Source organism: Rattus norvegicus, chromosome 10 (assembly GCF_036323735.1).
Source record: "Rattus norvegicus strain BN/NHsdMcwi chromosome 10, GRCr8, whole genome shotgun sequence".
In the NCBI taxonomy this organism is placed as follows: Eukaryota; Metazoa; Chordata; class Mammalia; order Rodentia; family Muridae; genus Rattus; species Rattus norvegicus.
Window position 1 is genome coordinate 57204637 of NC_086028.1, and position 19272 is coordinate 57223908.

The 19272-nt window shown below is 50.1% G+C and overlaps 1 protein-coding gene across 2 annotated transcripts in view; it reads right to left on the reverse strand.

The window, feature by feature from the left end:
* The window catches only part of Pitpnm3 (PITPNM family member 3), a 91957-nt gene that overhangs the window by 31407 nt on the left and 41278 nt on the right, over positions 1-19272 (reverse strand). Inside the window, exon 4 of one of the 2 annotated variants that reach the window (XM_039087319.2) lies at positions 13453-13500. The exons of the other annotated variant lie outside the window; for it this stretch is intronic. Within the exon in view, the coding sequence (XP_038943247.1) occupies positions 13453-13500 (48 nt within the window). The remainder of the gene's footprint in view (positions 1-13452; positions 13501-19272) is intronic. 2 annotated transcript variants of the gene reach the window in all.

Sequence of the window (19272 nt, forward strand, 5' to 3'; positions counted from 1 at the left end):
CTGCCGCCAAGTCCCTCCCCGAGCCCTGGCAGGCTCACCGACCTCACTGGGCTGGGTGCCTGCTTGCAGTGTGATTACAGGATTAAATGCTGTGATTGCCACAAATTACCATTGTGTGGCTATAAATAACTCGGTGGGAAGACATGAGGGTCCTGCTGTCTCCCAGGCGCCATGCCCTCTACTAGGTGGAGGCTAAATCCTGCATCTTCACTGGTGACATAGATCTAGGAGCCCCCTCAGCCTCCATCTGCCTGGTGTCAGCCACCCTGGGGCCCTCACGATACTCATAGAATTAGTGGATGTGCATGGCATCTTGGCCATAGATGGTGCTGAAGCAGTTTTCAGATCAGTAGGAATGAGAGCTGAGGGCTGGAGGCAGGATAGGGACATCTGCAGTATCAACTCCCCTGCATCACCCCCAGGAAATGTCTCACTTTCTCTGCAGTTTGGGGACAGAGCCTTGCTTCCTTGGATGCACAGACCCATACAAGTTGTACTCTCAGCCACCAGGAGACCTTGCCTGGTTGATGCAGATTCTGGTCCCTTGAATACTTCCTGCCAGGACCACAGTCACCCACAGTATAGCTGAGGCCTCTGTGAACAATCAGGAAAGTAGTTTTAAGGCTGCCCTGTCTGTCTGTCTGTAGTCCATAAGGCTTTACTTTGTTGCTATTGTTACTGTTGCCACTGCTGTTTTGAGACTAAACCTTACTGTGTATCCCAGGCTGGCTACCACTCCTTGGCAATTCTTCTGTATCAGTCTTTTTTTTTTTCCACCTCCAAGACAGGGTTTCTCTGTCTAGCCCTGGATGTCCTGGAACTTGCTTTGTAGACCAGGCTAGCCTCAAACTCACAGATCTACCTGCCTCTGTCTTCCGCAGTACTAGGATTAAATGTGTGATCCACCACTGCCCAGCCTGCCTCAGCCTTTTGCATCCTGAGATTATAGGGAAGAACCACCACACCCAGCAAAACCTAGTCCTTTTCAGAACCTCCCACAATAAGCAAGATCACTGGGTCTCACTCTCCCACAAGAAAGTACTCTCCACTCCTTGTCACCTTTGCTTATGCCCAGCTTTGTGTCTCTGAGCCTTTCCTCCCCTCACAAACTTGAAAACTGTGTATTCTGCAAAATCCAACTCAGTAGCCACTTCTCCTGGCCAGTCTCCTCAGCTCTACCTAGACCAGGATGGCTACCTCACAGCTTGCTGAATGGGGCATGACCTGCTATTTTAGGGTTACTTTGTTTTCCATCAAACTAAAAGAAGTTTTCAGCTTTCAGGGGCTGGCATAATGATCCCAGGTGCTCACAGCTACACACCCTCTCTGAGCTGCTCAAGTCCCCTGAGACCCCAGGTTCAGGGAGGAGCCCCTCTTCCTCTGGGAAGCGTAATTCCCTGAGCAAGTCCTTAGAGGAGCTAGGATCTTAGATGCTCTGGGAATGTTACCACCTCCTGACTTGACCTTTGGAGGATTCCCAGTTTTTCCTCCTGAGAAGCCACCTGCAAGGGGCCCAGGGACCTGATCATCAAGCAGCCTCTTTCTTTCCACCACCTGTTTGTTTCTGTTTGCATGGCCTTGTTCAGGCTGGGTTCCTACTAGGCCCAGACTTAGGGTAAGTAAGTTGTTTTTGTGACATTGTTTAATGGTGGCCTTTGAGGCAGGCAACTACCACAGTGCTGCTCCCAGCACCCTGCCTGCCCCAGTTCTGGGATGGTGACCCACCCAGCTCACCATGGCTCATTCTGATGGCTGAAGAATAGAGGCTATTTTTGCTTAATCATAGTCTTGGAAATCACAGATCGTGATCAGCCCTTCTAATTACCGTACGCCACACTGCTACAGAGACAAAAGCTAAGGTCAGCGCTTGTGTGCTTGGTTCCCTAAGCAAAACATCACCCTAGCCTAGCAGGAGAGCCCAACTGTTCCCCCTCCCATGCCACTCACTGCTGGGACCCAGCAGGAGCGAATACTCATTACTCGGGCTTATTCTCCATCCTACCAATCCTCTGGCAGTGACTATCACCTCTACCAGCTACCCATAGGGAGCTGGCGCAGCCTAGGACCAGCTTAAAAGGGACCTAAATGCCTGCAGGACATGGAATCACACATAGGTAGAAGCAGAGTTGTGCATCAACCCGATGGCTTTGTTCTCTTGCTCTAAACTGGATCTTGAATGTCCCACCAGTGCCCACATATTGAAGGCTTGGTCCCCAAGCTGCAGTGCTGCTGGGAAATGGAGTCTGATAGGAGGAAGGAGTGTGGCCTTCAAGTGTCTCTGGGTCCTCCAGGCCCTTTCTGTCCCTCCTTTGCTCCCTGGCCAGCAGGAGGTGAACAGCTTTCTCCATGACATGCTCCCAACACTGTACCATCCGGGCTCCAAGCAATGGTAGACTGACACCTCTGAAACTCCAAGCCAAAATAATAGGTAGGGACTGATCTCCAAGAGCAGGATACAGAGAAGACAGAGGGAAGCAGAGAAAATAACAGGCCTTTTCCAGAAGGTTCCTGGGCTCTCAAAAAAAACAGGGAGATTTCCAGTCCAATGAAAGCCTGGGGGCTATTGAAAAATGAAAGTGAACTAGGTCTGGCTGAGTTCCACTGAGTGTTCGACCTATTTTTATCTAAAGGTAATCGTATCAAGCAATGTTTGGTTGGTTGGTTTGGTTTGTTTTTCTGGGGTTTTGCTTTTGTTTTTGGTTTGGTTTGGTTTGGTTTTTAATTTTTTTTACCAGTAAGTTGGCTAACATGAGCCTTCTTCCTGACTCTAGCCCAGTATTGTTGCCTAACAGTCCCTGAAGGCTCCGCAGAACTGGACTGGGAAGCCCCTAACTTCAGTCACCATCCAGACTCCAGGTCACCCTCCCCTACAGATGCCCCAGACTCCAGCCTTGAGAAATAACATTCTAAGTAGGTAGAAGGGATGAGGCAGGGGTCTGAGCCTGGTAGACAAAGGAAATCACCAAAATGGTGTAACTTTTTCTGCATGCTGGGACAGGGATTGAGCTCCTCCTCTTCTCTACTTTTCTAGATTTTCTACCACTTCCTTAGTTAGCACATATTTATTTTACTCTCAAAGTATTTATGAATATGTACACTGGGTGGACACTATAAGCTTGTGTTACTACATTTGCAAGCTGGTAACGAGCTTAAATCTTGTATTTGGTTTTAACACATAGCTCACTATCCCTTTCTGACTTCTACTCGACTGGTTATCACCCAACTTGGGTCAGAGCTTTAAATATCCAAACAAATCCAGCATAAAGCTACAAGGATCCCAAGCTTGGAGATCATGTGAGCAAAACAAAATCATGTGACCATGTCGAAGTTACATGTCTAAAACTTATGTAGGCCATGTAACTCAGTCTACATAATGCAGGGCCGCAAAGTGAGATTGTCCAAACCAGAATTACAACTCCCAATGAGGACTTCAGGCCACACTGAGGACATAGGTAGAGACTGATAACTATAGAAAGTGTAGGGGCCAGCCCAGAGCAAAGTAGACCCAAGTGGACCTGCAAATACAGACTGCTTGCCCAGGGTGCAGAATCCACACTGGAGAGCCACTCTGTAGATCCATGCTCTAGAAGCTGTGCTGGGTATAGCAGATTTTCAAGACAAATTAACGCAGCTGATGTACATGTAGACCCATGCCATGGATGCCGTCACAGATCTCCTTACTCTGTGGATACACCCAGTAGATCCACGCTACAGCCCCACTCCACAGATCCACACTACAGATCACTCAGTAAATGTACACTGTAGTTCCACACCACAGGTCCAACCAGCACATATCTACATTGCAGATTCACGACACAGATCCAGTTACAGATGCAAGCTGAGCCATGTTTGAGCCAAGGGAGTCCAGGGCAGGACAACAGCATGTCATGGTGGATTGAGTATCTACGGCTTGAGCCTACTTTGGAAGTGTTTACAGCTGTCTACAGTGGCCTGTGCTGGCCTGTAGGCTGGGAGCTTTTCTTCACCCAGGTTATGTAAGCAGGTTATGCAATATCCACTTGGTAGGGATGCTGGGATGGAATTTTCACCCAGTGTTAGGAGGATCTAGAAACAGATTCCTCCTGTGTCTCATTAACCTTCTCAAAGACAAAATCTAATAGTACCCACCTGACTTTGCTTAGCTAACAGGTAGAGGTCTTCAGTGAACCTCTTTAAAGAGACACTTGCCACTTGGAAGCTTGGCCCTTGGCCCCTACTAGGGTCTGGGCCTTAGTAAGACCCTCTTAAGAACATACTGGTGGTCACCCTAAATGAGCATGGGAACAGCTTGGAGAAATAACTCAGCTAAGGAAACCCACGTCAGGGATAGAAAGCCACTATCTTAAACCAAGGCTGGTAAGATGACCAGAAAGGTGTGACAACCCCAATCTGGTGTCCTCACTGGACCCTCCGTACTTAACATAGGAACCTTCATCTGTGTCTCAAGTGTCTAGAGCAATCTTCATGTCTTTCTGAACACCTCACGGAAACAGCCAAGGCTCATAAGTGTTAAGGGAATCTTTCTCCAGATGAAGTGGAAGGCTTGAATGTAAAACGTTTTTACATTTACATTGGTTTGTGTTTGTCCCAGATGGTGGTGCCGTTTTAAGGAGGTTGTTGTGGACCTGGGGTCAAGGTGGCAGATATCAGCCTCTAAGGTCAAGGCTTTCATGGCCAGGCCTTCTACACATGAACTGAAACTGAGTCAAAACAACAACAACGACGAAGCCATTTTCTCCTTTAAGTTCCTGACATATTTTGTCCCAGTAGTGAGAAAAGGTAACTGATACACACAAGGATTTGAACCCAGGCCTCAGGTCAGGCCTGGCTTTGTTCTTTCTAAAATGAGGAAGTGAATAGAAAGGGACGATCTCTTCAGTCCTCTACCGTCCGGTGGCCCCTGTCATTGGGTACAGGAGCCCTCTGGGACAATGGAACCTGCCTATTCCCTGTGTAGTCATCCTGGGCTTGCCTGCCCAGAAGACCACATTCTCACAATAGAATGCAGCCCCCTTATCCAGCCCCCTTCAGTCACCCTTCCAGTCTCAGTGGCTCCCAGCCAAGGGACAGAAAATGACTCTCACACACACAAAAGTGCTGAGAACCCTGAAGTTTGCTAAGACCACCCATAATCACTTGCTAGTGTTTGTCGGATAAACCACTATCAACACCCTATGAGAAAACAGGTTTTCTTTATTTGTTGCTGTGAGAGTGAGAGCCAATACAACCTCTCTGGTGGGCCATATGGTAGTGCCATTAAAACTACAAAATGCCCATGACCCAGCAAGGCCAAGTCCATGTGATGGACATGTCACACGCACCCAGTCAGCCACAGCCATGATGTTTACAATACTGAATGGTGAGAGGCAACCTATAGGGGACAGGCTAAATAAAGTGCACCACCGAGATCTAGCTCACACTCGAGGCCAAGATCAATGAACCCGAGCGTTGTAGATGTTCAGAGACAGGAAGAGAATCACGGTATATTATCCACAGCAGGCAAGGGGGGAAACGCACACGGAGCGCTCCCATCTGTGTGGGGGTATATATAAAAATATATATGGAAGTGAATATTTATGGATATGTTCATGTTTGCAGAGTCTGGAGTGGGACATGAGACACTCGTCATCCTCTCCACGTCTGGGAAGAAGGGCTGGGTGAGCTGGGCGCGGAGCAAGAAGAGGGAGGTACGTGCGTCATCGTTCATGCCTTTTGAGTCTTTTACCTTGTTCATGCACGGCCTACTCAAAAAAAACAGATCAAAACTAAGAATATTTTCAAAGTGCATGTAACAAGGTGATTTTTTTTTCCTTTCTGAGCTCTGACTTTGTATCTTCTGCCTGCTCCAACTCCTGGCCTCGAGGTTTGTGGTGAAGCTCTCTGGCTCTTGTTTTCCCTTTGTTACCAGGAAAAGGGGATTTGAAGACACAGAGAACCTTTCAAGTTGAAAAACAAAGGTTCCCACCTCACCACTCCAGGTGAGGGAAGGACAGAGGCTGAGCCCTTCACAATCCCATGAGGAAGGGGACCCCGCAAGGCCTGGCTACCTTGAGACCCATCTACTGGGAGCTATAGATGGAGACAAGTGGGAGGCTAGGGACTGGGTTAAAGGTTGGTATACGCTCCAGTGTGGGCACAGGATCCTGCCCATATGTGCACAGTGTTGGGTGAGATGTAGAGCCTCAGGGATGGTGACATTAAATTAGGGAAGGAGACGGCTGTGTCCTCACAGAGAGGGAATCCTTCATCTGCCCGGCCAGGTGGGAACCCAAGGTCGAAGTCACACTGGCTTTCAGAAAAACAGAGCGCTGTTCCTCCACATCAAGTCAGTGGTCTGCACTGAGTGGTCTCCGTTGACCCCTCCCACTGGCTATACACCCTTGCCCCTGTCGCTGATGAGGAGGAAGCCCCAGGGCTTCTGGTAAAGCTAAACCATAGGAGAACAGGGGAGAGGAGGGCTCCCCCATCACACACTCCATGAAGCTGAAGCCATGGCTGCCATCTTGATCAGCTGTGCCTTGGGTCCCTGTGCAAGGCTCCCCTCCTCATGTGGTTTATGAGCATTCCCTCTGCTGGACCTCTGCCTGAGTCCCAGGCTACATCCTACAGCTCTGAGAGCTCACCATATCCTCTAGGCGAACCCTTGCTCTGGCCTCATACTTCTTTGACAACCATAGTCTGTCTAGAGCCTCCACTCTGTCTACCTTTCCCCACATTCTTCTTTCCTTCTGAACTCAGCCATTTCTGCCTCTCAGTTGGCAAACATCCCCTTCTCCTTCTCACCACAGGGCCCTTGCACCTTTGTTTCTCTGGACTTTTTTTTTTATACTGCCCACATACACAAATTTCTTACAGAAACAGCCCTGTTCCTTCCTCCTTGAGGTGGGGATGTCTCATCCTCCCCCGCATGCCCCCACAAAGCAGCATAGCTATCTTTCCTAGGACAAATCTTTATAATTGTCTTTAATTATTTTAATTTTTGTTTTATGTGTATAGGTGTTCAGCCTGCATGGATGTCTGTGTAGCACTGCATGCCTGTTGCCTGTGGAGGCCAGAAGAGGGTTCTGGATGCCCTGGGACTAAAGTTAGAGATGGTTGTTAACTGCCATGTGAGTTCTGAAAATTGAACCTGGGTCCTCTGGAAGAAAGGCCAGTCCTCTTAGCTGCTAAGCCAACTCTGTAGACCAAAAATTCTTTCAATGCGTGTGGTGTGTGTGTGTGTGTGTGTGTGTGTGTGTGTGTGTGTGTGTGCACTCATGTGCCATGGTACACATGTAGAGAAGAGAAGACAACTTGTGGGAACTGATTCTCTCCTACAGTGTTCGTTCCAGGGATAAAATTTAGGTTGGCAGCCTTGACAGCAAGCACCATTATCTGCTGAGCCATCTCTTCAGCCCACAGTTGTAATTTTATAGTTATTTGAGGACTCTCTCCTCCATCTCCCAGACTATAAAACCCTTAGGAGATAGACTGTGTTCATTTGGCTCTGCTCTGTTTTATCCCCAGAGACTACCACAGCCCTGGATAATAAAGGTATTCATTAAATATTCTTCAACAAACAAGCCAACAGACTAATGATTTGCTCCCACTCTGCTCCACAAGCGTCAGAACTGCACACAACCACCACACCGCAGAGATGCTGTGCGGAGAGAATTGCGTCTGCTCTCATGGCACTTGCTAGCTAGCCAGTGCACTGCCACATACGAGTGCACACAACCACACGGGTAGGGGGAGCGAATTCATGCGCGAGCACAAAGGAAGAAAGCATGCCAGGCCCAAACATACGCACACATGCGAGCAGAAGTGCTCCCAAGGCGGACGTCTGCCACCCTGAGCTCATTAAAGCCGGCTAAATATAGCCTGTCTGCAGCTGTGCTCAGCAAGCTGCCCACACAGGCCAGGAAAAGATACCAGTTACCAAGCGGAGGAGGGGAAGGCCAGCTGTGGGAAAGGGGCTTTGTACACCGTGTCTGGGGGGGGGGGGTCATCCCAATCGGACTGTGATCTGAGGGCTTCTAGGGAGGAAGCCTAGGCAATGGGCTGAGACATCAACCTTGTCCAGTGGGGAGAGTGATACCGAGCTGCCCTCAACATCTGAACTGAGGATCCAAGTTCAGACTTGAGCCAGGGCCTGGAGTCTAGACTCAGGCCCTTGATACGTCAGGCTCTGACTGAAGCTAGGATATAGATGGAGATACAGAGTCAGTCAGTCTGGGGTCAGAACACTGGACCTTAGCATTGGTTGCTGCCAGGTTCTGATCCAGGAACTTTAGAGGAAGCACTCCACTCTGATCCGAAAACGTGGCTGTGAAGAGCTGTCCCACCGTGCTGGCCCTCGGGAAAGCCATTTGACAGGCAGCATGTATCAAGTTCCTGTTGTAAGCCGTGTGGGCTAGGCCGGACCCTGAGGGCCACAGCAGGTAAACTTTTTCCGTGTAGAGGAAGCTCCAGATGTCCTCATGGGTCCCTTCCTACGAACAGTCTGGACCAAAGAGATTGGGGGCAGGGTTGTGGGGCTAGGGGCTGATGAGTGTTGATGAAACTGTTCCTTCAGAAAGTAGCTGTGTAACAGGATGGACAGAGCACTGGGGCACCTGGGAAGGAGAAGCTGAGGAAAGGAGGGAGCTTGGATCCAAATTGGCCAGGCACGGATAACCTCTGAGTTTGTGGATCGGAGCCGACAGAATGACTGCCTTCCTCAGAAGTCATCGGCTCCTGCCCATCTTGTTTTCACCTGGTAACCTGGGAATCATGGTGTCAGCCCTTCCACACTCCAGATCCAATGGGTATGAGAGGGCAAAGCCTGTTTCTACAAACAGCTACTGAGGCAGAGGGATAGGGGAGCCCTTTGGGGATACTTATGGTAGGTATGAGTAGAGGCAGTGGACTCCTGCCCTATAGACAATGCAGGAAGCCCATGCCAAGGACAGGACAATTCTCTACATGTAGCATGACATCCAGTCTCTGCAGCCATGGAGAGGAAGTAAGGGAAGGGTCCCCAGGGACCTGCATCCTTTCTGCTGTTTGCCAGGAAGGAGGATGCCTCTGCACTTCCACTGGGATGCTGGGATGGGTGGGATCTCAGGCTTCTCCACTGTCCACAGCAGAGACACACCGATGGAAGGAGACAGAGGACAGACGGGGGACAGGGAGCACTGGACAGCAGGTGAGTGAGACCTCCCTGCCACTCCTAAGGACAGAAGTGGGAGACACGAGCCATGGAGGCCAGTGTGGGAAGCCAGGCTGGTTAGGCAAGAGAAGGCTAGGCTTCCCTTAGATGAAGGATGGGGCCAAGAGAAGGAGGGGAGCCTGAGTTCTGCTGGAGGCAACGTGCTGCCCTGGGGTTCAATTTGGCACGGTGGTGGTGGTGGTCGTGAAAATGGCGGGGGTGATGTCTAGAGGGAGCCCAGGTTTGGACTTTGGCTTTGTGGAGATTGGTCCTTTTCTCTCTGAAGGAAGGACAGAGCAGTGAGCTTTGGTCTGTCAGGACCCGCAGGACCAGGCGAAGGCTCACGCACACACAGGAGGTATCTGAAAATGTCCCTGTTGTCACCAGGCAGTGAAAGGCAGAAACACACAGAGATATGGACAAAGGAAACCAGGGGACAAAGAGACAGCAGCAAAAACACCTGGAATAACAGACCCACAGGGACTCCATGTGCCAACAGGACTCCATGTGCCTTTCTCCTGGTCATGACTGCAAGGCAAGCAGGAAGAAATGGCCCAGGCCCCCTGCCCCCTGGCCCATGACCCCAGCCTGTCCTCACACCTGAGCATTCCCCAGCTTCTTCTCACCTGGTTCTAAATAGCACAGGTGGTCTTGGGATTCCAGGCCATCTGTCCACTAGCAGACAGACGCAGGACTGCGTGGAAGCCACCAAGGGTCAGAGTCCTAAGCACACAAGCCCCAGAGCTGCTAGACATAAGGCTGGGCAGCCTCGCACCCATCGCTCAGCTTTCTATCCTTGTGACAAAGAGAGACGATGTAAAGGTGTAAGGGTTTACTGGGGTTCTGGTATATCTGTGATGTGGTGGAAGACGACAGAAAGATGTGAAATCACAAAGTTGTTCACTTCAGGGTGGACAGGAAACAGAGGCAGGCCACGGGGCTAGGGACAAGAGATGACCTCCAAGAAAACGACTCCACTAATTGCTGCTGCCTCCCAGTGAATATCAAATTATTACTCTATCACTTGTCAGTGGTTGGACCCTCCAGCTGGAGACCAAGCCTTCTTCTTGTGATCCCATGGGTGGGGTGGGGGGTGGGTAGGGCAGAGGCTGCTTCATATCTCAATCATGACAGGGGAGAAACAGTTCCCATGATGGTAAGCCAGGCAGCCCTGGGATGAGCAGACAGTCAATGCTACTGAGCTCCACGAGATGCACCCCCACATCTGGCCCAGAGGTTCCAGCTGTGAAGACTTACGCAAATGCAAGGTGTAACTGAGAACTGTAAGACCCTTTCTGTGCATCTGTTATATGGCCTCTGACACCCTCAGCCGACCTAGAAAGCAGGGGGTTCCGCCATCTTTCTGAATATAATGCATAGACCTTTCCCCCTTTAAAGCCCAGACATCACAGCGCCACGCCCCGGTGGCAGGAATCTGATGCCTCACCCAGAGTAATACCTTATTTTCAGAGTTTTGAAATGCCCAGTGGAAAAACACATTCTAAACGTAAGCCGTGGACATCTCCTTTTTAAATTCAGGTCACTAACATTTGTTTTGCCCATTTAGGATTTAAAAATAAACAAACACATTACCACCAATTACCACCACCACTTCATAAAAGAAAAAAAATGGTTTTAATGTCTGAAATTGTAGGCAGAACATAATTATAGAGTAATGTGAAAAACATTACTCTCAGCTAAAGACTTTCGCCATCATAGAAAAGGAGGTTACAGCTTAAGTTTCCTCCCTGCCAAACATACTGGGTTTCAACTTGGGTAGCATCAGCCCAGAAAGCCTCCAAGACACAGATTTTATGACTCTAAAATTCTTCTTAACATCAACTGATATTCTTTCCTTCATAAAAAATATCCTCAAGGAGCAGGATACAATAACAGCTTTCAGCAATATAATTTTGACCAAAATCTATAACCACGAAATAAAAAAGACTTTGCCGCTATTGAAATGCAATTTTTTTTCCCAGGGAGGCTCAGGAGACACCAAGCATTCTGTCAATTCAATTGCGTATGTGGCAACTGTGGGGAAAGGAGCTGGGACCGCCTGTTGGTGACAAAGCCAGTTTCAGGTGCTAGCTTTCACCTCCAAGCTATTTATTGCTAAAGGCCCTGCAGCATTAAGCCATAATGGTACATGCCTGGACTCCTCGTACTTAGGAAGCTGACACAGAAGGATTGCCAAAAGTTTGAGGCCAGCTCGGGCTACACACAGTGAGACTCTGTGTAAATATTAAAAAGAAAGAAAGAAAGAAAGAAAGAAAGAAAGAAAGAAAGAAAGAAAGAAAGAAAGAAAGGAAGGAAGGAAGGGAGAAAGGAAGAAAGAAAGGAAGAAAGAAAGGAATCCCAGCACAGTTAATCTGTGCTCTTCCTGCCCACCTTGTTGTTCTTGTTCCTTGTTTTTGTTTTTGTTTTTGTTTTTGTTTTTGTTTTTTTGTTGTTGTTGTTTTGGTTTTTTGGTTTTTGTTTTTTGTTTTTTTAACTTCTTGGTAGTTCAATATATTGGGGACTTGCTGGTCAGTGAGACGTTGGCAATCCTCCATGGGCTAGTTCAAACAGAGACGAAACTTGCCCATGAATATGCCTTTCAAAACCAGCCAGCCACAGCCCGATCCACACCCAGATACCTATTGTAGCTATCACTTGCCCGCCAAGCCTGTCTTCCTCTAACCTGAGGGAACCAGGGCCAGGTGCCAGGTAACCAGGGAACCAGTGAAGTAGAAACCCTGCCATTATTCAAACCACCAGTCCCAAGCTGTTCCCTGCCCTCCTTCTCCAAAGACCTTCCACCCACCCACCCAAAACACACGCACAGCTGCAGCCAGGGCTGGGGCCTCTCGCACTCCCTGTCTCCTAGTGTAGTGGCTCAGCTCTAGCAAATTCTGTAACCAATTCTTTTCATTAAGGCCTCAGTCTCTGTGTTACCACTTTGTCACCTCCAAAACTTAAGAACCTGCAGGCACAAATCTCTCTGCCCCTCTTTCCTGGCACCCTGTCCTTTCTCTCTGTCAGTACCCTAGTGGTCAGTTGTGACAGAAGAACTCATGGCCACCAGCCCTTCTGAGCAGTAATCCCCTCGTCTGTGCATTATGACATGGGGGATCAGGGAAGCTGTACTGAAGGCCTGGACCACAGGGCTGTGGACGCTGGTGTTTACATACCCTTCACAGAAGCTCAGCAGAGGAGGAGAGAGCTTGAACGAAGGCCTCAAGTTGGGGCCTGGGGAGCTAGTTAGCAAAATGGGTTGAGCCTCCCCAAAGCTATAGCCACAAGCAGAGCAGCAGGCAGGAAATGAGGGAAGTTCTGAGCCTTTGCCCCAAACCTAGCCACATATGGAAGTCAACATTGCCCATAGCAAAGGCAAGACTTGGCACAGGTGCTGCCCACCAAGTCCACCTGATGTGTCCACAGGACATGTGACCAGCATCCTGGCATGACCTTAGTACATCCAATCCCTTACCCATCTTCCTAAGAAAACTGGCAGAAGTCAAGATAGGCTGGTGTGAGACAGGAAAAAGGAAAAAGACAAGGGCAGGACACCCCAAAGTCAATCCTAGGATACTGACTACAGAGCCAGTCCTTCTGGGAGTGGAGTTTAAGGGCCAGCACGTCTAGGGCTGCTGAGATGACTCAGTGGTAGAGGTGCTTGCACGGCAAGCCTGAACCTGAGTTTGACCCCAGAACCCATGATGGAAGGTAAGAACCAACTCCCGAGAGATGTCCTCTGACCTCACACTTGTCCACACTCACACATAAAATGACAATATCTGGATATCTGGAAAGTAAACCATGTATTTAAAAGGGACCATTCTCTGGAACACAGCCTTGAACGACCTCATTTGTTCTAATCTTGGTTAGCACAGGACCGACCATGACTGCTGGAAGTTGACATCCAAATGTTGATGGCCTGAAAGGCTCAAGGGGGCTGCCTTTCCGGTCCCTCTCAGTCTCCATCACCATGCAGATGACAGTCACCAAACTTTCAATGATCCTGCATGCTCTACCCCACCCCTATCAGAGCTATCGGCCTCATGCCCTGGCTCTAGCTTTGACACCAGAACTGCCTAGCATGGATGGCTTAGAAACATGGGGTCTCAGGAGAGCTGCCAAAACCCAGGCTTAGTGGACCTAGGCTTTCTGTTCCCACCCAGGAGCAAAATGGGAAAGAGATCCTTCTATCCTTGGAGCTCTAAGCCTCAAAGGGGACCAGGCCCAGGAGCCACCATTCATCCAATGGAAGGAAAAGCAAGGTCTCTGTGGGTGTAACTCACGCTGCTTCTCTTGCAAGATGCTGGACGTGCACGCTGTGGCCCCTTCTCCTGCGGAAACAAAAAGGACAATAGCCCTGGGTCACTGCTCTGCTGCTCCCCTGAGGAGCTGCTGGCAGTTCCCACTACCCCTCCAGAGCTGAGGGTGGCAGACATACCACCCAAATTTCCCACCCTGTCCTACCCACCTCAGTGTTAGCCTTTGGCCTTTGTGTGTGAGCCAGCACCCAACCCATGACATCATCGCTGAGTGCTGCCTAGCTCCTTGGTTATGCCCTTGACCTTTCCCAGGCCTATCTTTGCTGGCTCCTCTCCAATCTTATGAGGCAGCTTCTAGATGCTGCCCCCCTTTTCCCATCACACTGTCCTGTAAGGGTCTGAGCTGGGCACTCTGTTTAGGCAACAGTAGTTAAACAAACCTCTCTCTAACCAGACTTCTCTGTCATCTGTGCATCCTGCTGCCTATGGCTTCTGTGGAAACTTCCCAGACACTTCACATTTTCCATGACTAGGAATCCCTGAGTAATTCTGCGTTGCTCCCTACCGCACCCACCAAAAATACATCTGAAGCAACCCTGGTTTTCTAAGCAAGTGTCCAAGCACTGAGGGACACCCCCTCCAGGATCTCCTAGATTATATGAGGTTACCCTGTCCCCTCCCCCCACTGGACTCCTGGGCAGTGCTATCCAGGAAATGGCTCTGTCTTCCCAGCCAGTCCTCTAGGGCCTTCTGTGACTCCTTTTCCAAATGTGTCTTACTCTACATTTGCGATCCAAGACACCATCCTCAGAGTCCCTATTTCCAGCCTCTGCCTGTCACAACTGCCTCCACGGCTCATGTCACCTGGATCCAAGTCTCTCTTTCCCTCCTCCTCAGAATAGGGGTCTATGAATGAAAAGTGCATCCATCTGGGGTCTGAGGCTAGGACTTGGTTCACACCAACCCACTGTGTGATCCAATTGGTTCACACCAGCCCACTGTGTGATCCAATGTGCCTCTCTTTCCCTTTCTGGGCTTCATTCCTATAAAACACTATGGACACAATGCTCTCTTGAGACTCTTTGGATACTGAAAGCTGTCTTTTACTTACTGTGTCTATGGGAGCCAGTTACATAGCCTCTATGCCACAGACTTCAAAAATAGAGGGCTACACTGGTCCTTTGCTCAGAGGGTCCCTGTACAGTGATACTTGGAGCTCTTAGAACACAGGTAGGCAATTAACCAACACCCAATTCATGAGGATCACCGTTGTTGTTGTTGCTGTAGTTGTTGTTGTTGATTTTTGACATAGGGTCTCACTGCGTAGCCCTGTCTAGCCTGGAACTCAATGCAGACCAGGCTGGCCTTGAACTCAGAGATCTGCCTGCCCTTAGCCTCCCTTATGCTGGATCAAAGGTGTGTGCCACCCTGTCCAGTTTGCGCTTAGTGTGTTATTTACTGATTTACTTGTGACAACTAGCTCATGATCTTGTCTCTTGCCCTCATTACAACACAAGGCAGAGCCAGATGGACAGAGACAATGGCTAATGTGTTAGGGATCTCCGAGATCTCCCCAGAGCCAGTGGTACAGTGCCTATTGGACACAGGACAGAGTTAGTGTCCAGTAAGAGTCCAGTTGGAGAAGAAAGGTCTGGGCCTTCGTGGGGTGGCCGGCACCCAGCATGATGAGATGGTCACAAACCGCATTGGAGGAATGAGAGTAAATGTAACCCAGATGGAAACAGAAACCAGGGAAGACCCAGCATCGGATACCAATGTCAGGCATCGCTCTTGTATGTCACGTGAGGCCACAAGAGTGTAGGTGGATCTGGGCGAAATCACTTTCCCTAACACAGAAATGAGGTCACACATTCCAGACACACATTCTGTTTCCTGCTCATGGTGCCAAGGGCTATGGGGATACAGAGATGGAAAGCAAGGGGTGTCCAGGGCAAGAAAAACCTCTGCATGGAGCCCGGTGCGGAATGCAGTCAGCCATGATGGATGGGGAGCAGGGGACCATTTTCAGCTGAAGCCCCTGGGAGCCTTCAGCAGAGCCATGGTCTGAGCTTCCAAAGGAAGAGCGAAAGACAGGGTGTTTCGAGCGGTCAGCAAACATCATGCTCAAGGCATGCCAAGTCCAGGGGAGACAGGATGCGGGGGCGGGTGACCCTGGGCAGGAAGCCCGTTTATATGAATATAATAAGGAAGGAAGCCAAGCTTCGGTGCAACAGCGACTCGCAGTATCTCCACATCTGAAGCTCCTGCTGCTTGCTTCTACTGCATCCAGAAACCAGCGACATAATTAGCTGGGTTCTGGGCAAAAAGGATCAGCCATGGCTGTGCCAGAAAGCAAGAAGAGCACCAAAGGTGCTGACTTCATCCTGGAGACTCTCAACCTGAGTCTTCCGAATGCCAGCGTTCAGGGATCCTTGTGAGCACGGCAGTGACTCTCCGTGGCCTGGCGCCCTCCCTCCACCCTGGCTTAGAAGGCACACACTGGGAGTCTACCATCTCCCAAGGCCTCCACTGCTAGCCTCTGCCAGCCATTTTGCATAACGGACTGGGGAATGGAGTGACACACCGCCCTCCCTGTGCCTGCTGCCTCCATCCAGGACTGACAAGAGTCCTCACCTCTAGGAAGGGAGCAATTGCTTCCTTGGATAGGATGGGTAATGTCTTGCTCCCTCTGAGGTACAATCAGAATGCTGTGACACTGCCAGTCTAGAGAAACATAGCAGATGGAAGCTTCGGTCCCCTGCCCTGCCTGTACCCAGGCTCTTGTTTGAGGGAGAGGAGAGATGGGACAGGCCAGCCAGATGGGACGGAGGAAAGCCAAGCACCCTTCTCAGGAGGCCTTTGAGGTGTTTCAGCCCAGGACCATATGCGGCGAAGCCTCAGCCTGGAGCACATGACCCGTCAGGCGTCACTCACAAACCACAAGATAGGAGATAAAATAATTCAGAACTAGGAACAGTAAAGCCCAAACCAAGAACTCTCTGGAGCACTGATCACAGCTCTGACTATAATGAACATGTACTGGCATTTCTTGCACACCTACCAAGATGAGGGGGGCCATTTTGGCTTACACCACAAGTTTCACACCTAGAGCCTTTATGAGCTTCTGGTCCCAGTGCTGGTTTCATGACCTCAAAGCAAGTAAAGCTTTGAGCTGGGGCAGACTTTTCACCAGCAAGATTATCTGATGAGGAAGTAGCCTATGGATCTGAGACTCTTGCTGCTGGGGAGGCTGGGATACAGAGAGCTGGGGAAGCCAGGAGGCCCGTGACCTTGAGATACTGGTGCACTTAAAGACTTAAAGAAGGAAATATCAGGGAAGGAGATCAAAGCCAAGCTAGGAGATCTTACAGCCAGCTAAGAGCATGGCTACTCCTATGTAAACTCAGTAGGCTACATCTAGGAGTGCAGGTCCTTCCCATCCTGCACCTGAAATGACTGTGGCTTCCACCTCTGCAAAACAAACCCTTCATAGACTCAGTGGGGCTCCATCACTTCGCCATGAGCTCCCTGGTTCTGATGTCTTCTTGCTCCCATTATCCTGCCTCTCCCTCTTGGGAATCTCTAGGTCAAGGCTTTCCCGGGAAGGCTCGGGTGGTGAGGGGAGAGTCTTTGAGGCAGAGGCTAAGGATGGGAGGAAGAGAGCAGAGCAGGGACTGTCAGCAAAGGGTGTCGAGCTTGGCCAGCATTTCCTGCAGGCTTAGTTTCCCCTACACTGATGCTAGAGCAGGGACTGGGCGAGACTGATGAGTGTGCTGAGGGAGGCCAGAGCGAGTCCTTCTGTAGCTGTCAGTTTGTTTTTTCCTTTGCTATTTTATAGATCTACACAATGCATCTGGCTATTCTTGCCACTTCCCCTACCTTGTGTCCCTCCAACCTGATCAGCCCCCTGTTATTTTGAAAAGAGGGTCTCACTGTGTAGCCCAGGCTTGCCTGGAATTCAAATCCTCCTGCTCAGCCACCCCACCACCCAGTGTGCTATAATTGCAGAACTGTCCCCATGGTGGTGGGCCTACTATCTACAATATAACTGATGTGTACAGAGGAGGCGGCGGCGGCGGCGGCAGGAGCAGCAGCAGCAGCAGCAGCAGCAGCAGCAGCAGGCTGGCCTTGCCTTCTCAGCTCAGACCAGCTTTATCTCCCCTCAGAGTTACCACTAGTGACAGAGGAATCATCTTAGCTTTGGAACCCGGTTTCCTGATTAGTAGGCTCCCAGGACATGGACCATTAGCCAAATGTGCATCTGGCTCAGCGTTGCCTAAATGAGACCCCACTTAGCCTGCAACTTTCCAGGGCCCCTGGGCCCAACCACTTTACCTCAGCTTAAGCTGTGCTTCTGTCACAGGAGCGGCCAGAAGCTCTAGGAAGCAGGATGGTTATGCAGAGTTGGCTGTAGGCTGCAGGCTGCAGACTGGAAGCTGGGGTTAGAGGCTGCACTTAGAGCTTAGGGTTTAGGGCTCAGGGTTGAAGTCTGGGGACTGGGAGTTAGGAGCTGGGGCCACTGATGCTCCAGGCTGTAGTCCCACACATCTTGCCTTTCTCAAGTTTATACGTTCTGGGGTGTTTGGCCACAGCATCTCTCCCAAAGAGACACTTCCAACCCTTGCTAATGACTTCCCAAGTAATCTTTTTCCTCTTTCCATCCATCTTCCAGAAAACCACAAGCTCCCTCCAGCAAGGGCAGCAAAGTGTGCAGCTATGAACTGATCTCTTTCGGTGAACATGTTGAACAAGAGAAGCATTCAAGGGGCGGTTCGGCGGCTTCTGGGGAGGGCTTCAGACCTAGAGAAGACTCTAGGAATTCTCTGTCTGTTCTCCCATGGCATGGGAATCCTGAAGCCCCTCTGTGCCCTATACTCTCCTGTTTCTGGGCTTTGGGAGCAGGCTCAGTTCAGTTCATAAAGGAGGCTGCTGTAGAAAAGCCTGTCTGTGCCTCGTAAACAGGCTCTCCCCCAAATGCGCAGCACTACTGGTTAGCAGGTTAGTAAAGCTCACTACCCACAATTCCGGGCCCATGGTGACTAGGTCCTGAGGTGCTCCTTTGATCCTCCAGGTTGCTTTTCATAGTGAACTCTGCCAAAGCCAGCTCGTCGTGACCCGGCTTCGATCATTTCAAAGACTGAGTCACTCCTCAGAGAGCCCCTAATTCCTCAGCCTACATACAGGACCTCCAGCTTCAGCCTTCTTTCCCTGCCTCCTCCCCCAAGAACACCCCCGCATCCCTTATAATTTCCCATCCTCGTTCCTCATATCCCAACTTCAGTGAGAATGAAGTCCAGGTCTGGTGCTACACACACGTAACCGTAGCACTCAAGAGAGTCAGGCAGGAGGGGCTCTAGCCCACAGCTAGGCTGAAGGGCCTGGTGAGACCCAATCTCAAAAAAACAAATAAACAAACAAAAACAAAAACAAAGAAACAGGAAAGAAAATAAGATGGACTCCATGTAGTCCCAAACCTCCTGGCTTCTCATACCTTCCTCCTCACCTCTACACCTGTTCCCTCCACCTGGTCTGTCCCCCTTGGTCTGTCCTGATCCCAGAAAAGCTTCCTTCGCCTCTGAAGTCTCCTCTCTGGCTCTGTGTCCTCTCAGAGCCCTCTTTATTTTACCCCCATCTTGTTAGAGCAGCTGGTTGACTGAACGGTAACATCCCCAAGTGGACTGGAAGATGAGCAATCAATCAAATGTGAGGCCCTTCCTGAAGCTGACTATCTAGCACTGGGTCTGACACAAAGCATTGTGGGAGTGAGTGAGTGAGTGAATGTCTGGATACCTGACCGACTGCTCTGGGGTCATGATGGCCTCATATGCCAGGCTGTGGAAGGAC